Source organism: Cicer arietinum, chromosome 8, assembly GCF_000331145.2.
Source record: "Cicer arietinum cultivar CDC Frontier isolate Library 1 chromosome 8, Cicar.CDCFrontier_v2.0, whole genome shotgun sequence".
NCBI classification, from domain to species: Eukaryota; Viridiplantae; Streptophyta; class Magnoliopsida; order Fabales; family Fabaceae; genus Cicer; species Cicer arietinum.
In genome coordinates, this window is record NC_021167.2 from 4,760,564 (window position 1) to 4,766,642 (window position 6,079).

A 6,079-nucleotide genomic window follows, 5' to 3' on the forward strand; every position below is an offset into this window, starting at 1 on the left:
AAAATTGGTTCTGCTGATAACCTCACACCAGCACTGTAATTTCTAAAGCTACCAACCATTAAGATACTAGAAAATCAACTTTTTTGGCTCCCAGAATGAATGCATTGCAGAGATATAATCAGCTGGAATTTTGAAACCTTAAATATATTAATCATATGCATACATGTTATCATAATCTCCACTTATGTAGTATATGGCTAAAAGTTATTGTAGCTATACACTTAACTAAACCCTTGCTCTAGAGGAACAAGTTCGATCTTGCGAGATTGACAAAGCGACTGATGAAATATCAAGTATGGGTGTAAACAGGGAAAAGTTATTAAAAGACAGCAGACAAACACATGCAAATGATGAAAAAGCAAATCAGGCAACATTCAAGTTAACTACAGATGTTTATATAACACTGTTCATAAAAAGCCTAACAGGCAGCATTCTCAAGGATTGAACTCTCTGTTGAAACCAACTAAAATATTTACAGACACAAATATTTCCATTTAGCATATGAGATTAAAAACTAAAAAAAATAAAAAAACAGTGAAAGCTTATTAGAAAACGACATTACATAACAAAGATAACTGTGAGAAGGACAAAAACACCAATCAGCAAAAGCAGATTCTTCAAAACATTGTCCTCCTGCCGCTGCACTTGCCCAGTTGCCTGCGAAGAAAAACCTCTTGAGTTCCCACCCTGAAACGTGTTAAACCCAAAGGGATGACCAGAAGTCGTCCCATAGACAGTAGCATCTTGGAAGCCATGGAAATGAATATTAAGAAGAGACGGTATAAACCCACCAAAAGCAGTCGAAAGCGTAAAGTTTCCAAATCTAGCAGTTGCCATTGGAATAAACCCACCCATCAATCCAAACCCAGCATAATTCGCCTCAGGAGGAGGTGGGGGAGGCGCCGTTTGCGGCCTCTGTCCAGAAGGACGACGTGGAATCTCCATACCAGGATACGATTTAGTCCTCGGATCAGTTTGCGATTTTCCCCTACCATAAAGAGGAACCAATTTCTCTTCAACAACAAGGGCTTTGCAAACAGGACATTCTTGAGAATGTGAATGATGATGTAGCCATCTATAAAGACAAGGCCAACAGAATAAATGACCACAAAGTGTGATCACAGGATCCTGAGCCAAATCGAAACATATGTTGCATTCAAAATCGCCAGCATCGTTGTTGGGATTGTTCCCTGAAGAACATGACGGATTTGGAGGAAATGATCTCGTTGATTCTCCAAAACCACTTGACATTTGTGTAACCCTTTGGATCTTCAATTGTAACAAATTTATTATTTATTATCAGCTATAACACGAAACCCTAAAATTTCACCTAGAAAATGAATAAATAATAAATTAAACAAACAAAATAAAAATAAGAATTCATGGATAATACCGACAAGGTTGCGTGAAGATTGAAATAATCGTATTAAACAATTATGCAAAATTATTCCATCGATGAAACAACAACAAAAAAATTGATAATGGAAAGAAAGAGATATGAATATTAATTGATATAAGAAATTGCAGTGTGAGAAAGAAAATTACTTACGATTCGATAGGTGGGGTGGGAGAAGACGGAGATTTTGTTGATGGGAAAGGTGAATCTTGGAGTGAAAAGCCCTAATTTGATTGTCAGAGAAATGAAAACTTGTGGAAGTTTCCAGGTTTTTCTGGAATTCTGGGCCCCTCACTCATCGACATCTTCTGTGTTTTTTCCTTTTTGATTTTTCTTAAGTCTATAATGTGATTTCCTTCTCTCTTTCTGTCAATTTCATTTCGATTTTTTTAATCAACAATTTCATTTCAATTTTTGTATGTCAACAATTTCATTTCAATTGAATTGAATTACTATTATTATGCGCGTGTATAGGCCCATTTCAATTTAACACTGTTTTACTTTTGAGAATATTGGGCCTCTGCATTCTTGGGGTCCAAGCATGAGGCTGGGCCTAGTGTTCTTTAATTGAACAACTAGGACTAAAGTGTTCGGTAAAAATCGTTCAAAGATTTATAGGTGAATGTTCATCTGTCACTTAATTTTTGTTTGATATTATTAGAAACTAAAATTAACAAAAAATTAAAATAAATTAAAGTAAAATGTAAAACTATTTTTTTGATTATTTTTAAAATAATTAAAAAATTAAAAATTAAAACTTATAATTAATAATTTTATATTTGTTCATGCGACCATTTAGCAAACAACTAACAATATTTGGCCATGAACAAACAATACCAACATTTTAGTAGGTGTTCTATAGGCCACAAATTTGAATAGTAAAACAAAAATGAACATTACAAAATAGAAAAGTAACGAATAATAATGTAAAAACAAAAAAGGAGCAGAGTATCCGTCGCCGTCATCCACCGACGGAACCCTCTCCACCACCATGAACACCACCTTAACAATAATCCAAACCCTTAATTTCTACCTTTCAGAACACCCTTCCATCGTCGGATTCCGATGGAGCCACACTCAATCTTGGGGTTCCACATGGTCCTTCCTCGTCATCTCCATCGTATTTTACATAACAACCTCTCTTTTTCTCCACCTTCTATTAACCCTTGTTGTAAACCGTAACAAACTCATCCCTCTCGGTCCTTTACCTGCTCTCCATTCCCTCACCGTAACCATAATCTCCACCACCATTTTCGCCGGAATATTACTCTCCTCCGTCGCTGAAATCAAAGAAACAAATTGGTTCTGGCGCCGATCGAAAACCCCTCTTCAATGGTTCCTATGTTTCCCTTTAGGAACACGTCCCTCCGGTCGTGTTTTTTTCTGGTCCTACATTTTCTACCTAACACGTTTCCTTCATATGTTAACAACCTTTTTCGTCATTCTAAAACGTCGTAAACTTGCTTTCTTTCAACTCTTTTACCATTCCATTTCGACTTTCATGTCTTTTCTTTGGCTCGAATACTCTCAATCTTTTCAAGTGCTGGCGATTGTTTTCACCACTTTGGCGTATTCTGTTATGTACGGTTACAGATTTTGGACCGCGTTTGGGTTGCGTGGCGCGTGTTTCCCACTCGTTTTGAATTTTCAGTTGCTCTTGTTGGGGTGTAACGTTGTTTGTCATGTTGGGGTTCTTTTGTTGCATTTTTTTAGAGGTGGGTGTAATGGAATTGGTGCTTGGGTTTTCAATTCTTTTTTGAATTGTGCTATTTTGTTTTTGTTTCTTAAGTTTTATGTCAGGGTTTATCTTGGCAAAAGGAAAAAAGATTAAGGTTGTTGGAGATTTCAAATACAATCAAATTCAAGTCCAATTAAGTAGAAGAAAAGGGCTTTGAGATGAGGAGAAGGGTGCTTAAGGCAAGGTGAATGTAATTAATTGGTATGTTTGAATTAACGGTGATTACGTTGGAATTACATTTCTCAAACTCACCGCAAAATCAATCATGCGCTGGCTATTAATGTTTAGATTGGTGGTGAAATCATACCCATTATTGCGATTTTGACAATACTTTAGAGTATGCCAAAATCCACAATACATGCACAAAGTTTTGTTGGTGGGGTCGGCTTTATTTTTTTGTGAAAAGCTGCGTAGAGGGTATAAGGCAATACTCGTAGAAAAGGTAGTTTGAATTTTTGTTAAGTAATTAATAAGATACATTATTAATCTGAGTGATTTTAATATAATCACTATTGATCTCTCTCATGAATTAGAGTTTTTCAATTAACTCATTTTGATCTATTTTTTTTATTATTAAGATTACTTGCAGCATGATCTTATATTGGGAATGCTGTAATCCTGAGAATTAATTTTCTAGTCTTGTAAAAGACATATAAATCTACATTTGTAATTTCTACATCTTGAAAATAAAATTTTCAACTATGAAACAAACACCTCTATGAGTTTGACCATGGACACAACATTTGCTGAATTAGTTATATTGCTCATTACAGAATTACTAAGCTAACATTGTGGTTAATACTTAACTCACTTTACTTCCTGAATTGACACATAAGCATAAATAAGATATAAATGTCTTTTTACAAATTCATTAAATGCAATTTGACACGATTATTAAATGTAATACGACGCAATGTATTTTTACTGTTTTTTTGGTATTATCGTTCTTTACTTCTCTTTGTATTACTTTTCCCTTTTATTCTTCTCACTCATTCTTTCTTTTATTGATGAAATACTAATTTAATTTTTTTATTTTTATATAAAGAAAGAATTTATATGAAATTAATATGATAATATCATAATATGTGAAATAATTTATAATATAAAATATAAAGAAAGAATTTATATGAAATTTTTTTATATATATTTTATATAAGAAGGAATATGTGTTACTTAATTTATATTTAATATTAATTATTTGCTTGTTGATTTAAGAGACTTTATATGGATTCTGATCAAATCTTCTGAGCTCATTGAAATAAATAAAATACGATTAATACATATGAAATAGTAATATAACTTTTTTAAAAAATTAGTCTTAATTTTTAAAATTATTTATTTTTATAATTTAATTAATAATATATAAAAATTAATGTATTTAAATGATTCTACTTCTATATTATGAGATTGTATTTTATATTATTTAAAATATATTAAATTATTATTTATTTAGTTAAAAAAATTGAGTTAATAACTGAAATTATCTAATTTAAAAATAGAAAAATCAATTCTAAAAATAGATGAAAATAAAAACATTAAAGTTACGATTAAGTTTAAATATTATTGTGACAACAAATAACCACAAATCAATTTAAGAATAACTATTGCAGTAGAATGTAAAGAGCGTATGCTAATGATATGGGAGAGATATGTATTCCAAATTTCGTCAAAAAAAAATTATTATTTCTATATGTAATATAGTAATAAAGAAATATGTCAATTTAATATAGGAGAGTTATACACTTAAACACCTTATTAATTGATGTATCGTTTAAAATCATTGATAATTTTTTCAATAAAAAACATTAATTAAAGTAATAGTTCATGATTTTATTCGTCTTTATAAATAAAATAATAATTTGATTAATATCGATTCAACATAAAATATATATTTGATTGTTAATATCTCTTTTTAACAAACAATATATATAATCATTAAAATTTTAAATATTTATAGGTTCGTTTTATTGAATCTTTATATTTTGAGAAGATAAAAAACATAATCTAATAAATGACTTAAAACCGAGTAATTAATAATTTAATAATGAAATTTTTGATGATCATTATAAAATTTATATATATATATATATATATATATATATATATATATTAATTATATAATACTAATAATTCACGTTTTCTAAAATATTATTTTATTGATTAAAACTCATATATTTAGTAGAGTTAATGTAACTTTTAACCGATAAAAGAAAATATGCGTAAAGTGTACGTTGCACTCATCTCTATATATGTATTGTATCATGAGTTACTCAAATTAGAGGCTTTTTGATCAAATGAGTTAAAATGAATTATACTTTTCTTACTTAAGTTTTCGTCATGCCAATTCTTAAAGCACAAACTTGGCCCTACATTCAAATAAAATGGATAATATTTGAATTTATTAAAATTAATAAATAAAACAATATCGTTACTCAAACGGACAAGCCAACTCAAAAACCAGCACAAAACTATCCCTAACCCAAAACGACATCATAATTTTTTTACTTCGACCATTTTTTTTCTTGTACTCTTCGGTTTTTTCTGGGTCAAAATACCCTTTGGCCATAAATATAATTAATTTGAGAAAAAAATTAGCCATTTCGACCCGAGAGAGTATAAATCAGACCTGATTCAACTTAGTAGAGGTTGAGTAATAATATAACTAAATTTTACTATCAAATTAATTTCGTTTACAAAATTAATTGTAACTAAAATTTTATCTTTAAATTTATTATTTAAATCACTTTCATGAGATATTAATAACTTTTTGTTCAATTCAATTTTAATTAAAGACAATTTTATAATATTAAATCATTCAAAATCCATTTTTATGGTACCACAAAATCAAACACACACACGTCCACCCTTAATTAGTAACGAAACTTTGATTTTTTTTTTATACAAATGAAATTTTGATATCTCAAAATGTAATGTAATCATGTGAC

The 6,079-nt window shown here is 29.9% G+C and overlaps 2 protein-coding genes across 3 annotated transcripts; one reads left to right on the top strand and one right to left on the bottom strand.

Moving 5' to 3' along the window:
• Positions 1–373: 373 nt before the first annotated feature.
• LOC101488833 (uncharacterized) lies at positions 374–1,825 on the bottom strand. 2 transcript variants are annotated; one of them, XM_012718973.3, is made up of 2 exons: positions 1,550–1,825; positions 374–1,330 (listed from the first exon to the last, which is right to left on the bottom strand). In XM_012718973.3, the coding sequence occupies exon 2, from the start codon at positions 1,249–1,251 to the stop codon at positions 559–561; it is 693 nt and encodes a 230-aa protein (XP_012574427.1). In that variant the 5' UTR covers positions 1,252–1,330; positions 1,550–1,825; the 3' UTR covers positions 374–558. The 2 variants fall into 2 exon arrangements, with proteins under 2 accessions (XP_012574427.1, XP_012574428.1); XM_012718974.3 differs by having other exon boundaries at positions 374–1,269; positions 1,550–1,710.
• Positions 1,826–2,254: 429 nt separating this feature from the next.
• LOC101489158 (fatty acid elongase 3-like) lies at positions 2,255–3,397 on the top strand. Its single transcript, XM_004511948.4, has one exon. The coding sequence runs from the start codon at positions 2,388–2,390 to the stop codon at positions 3,225–3,227; it is 840 nt and encodes a 279-aa protein (XP_004512005.1). The 5' UTR covers positions 2,255–2,387; the 3' UTR covers positions 3,228–3,397.
• The last annotated feature ends 2,682 nt before the right edge of the window (positions 3,398–6,079 follow it).

Excerpts from the sequence above, each read along its gene's own strand:
- LOC101488833 (XM_012718973.3), bottom strand. The coding sequence starts at position 1,251 with ATGTCAAGTGGTTTTGGAGAATCAACGAGATCATTTCCTCCAAATCCG.
- LOC101489158 (XM_004511948.4), top strand. The coding sequence starts at position 2,388 with ATGAACACCACCTTAACAATAATCCAAACCCTTAATTTCTACCTTTCA.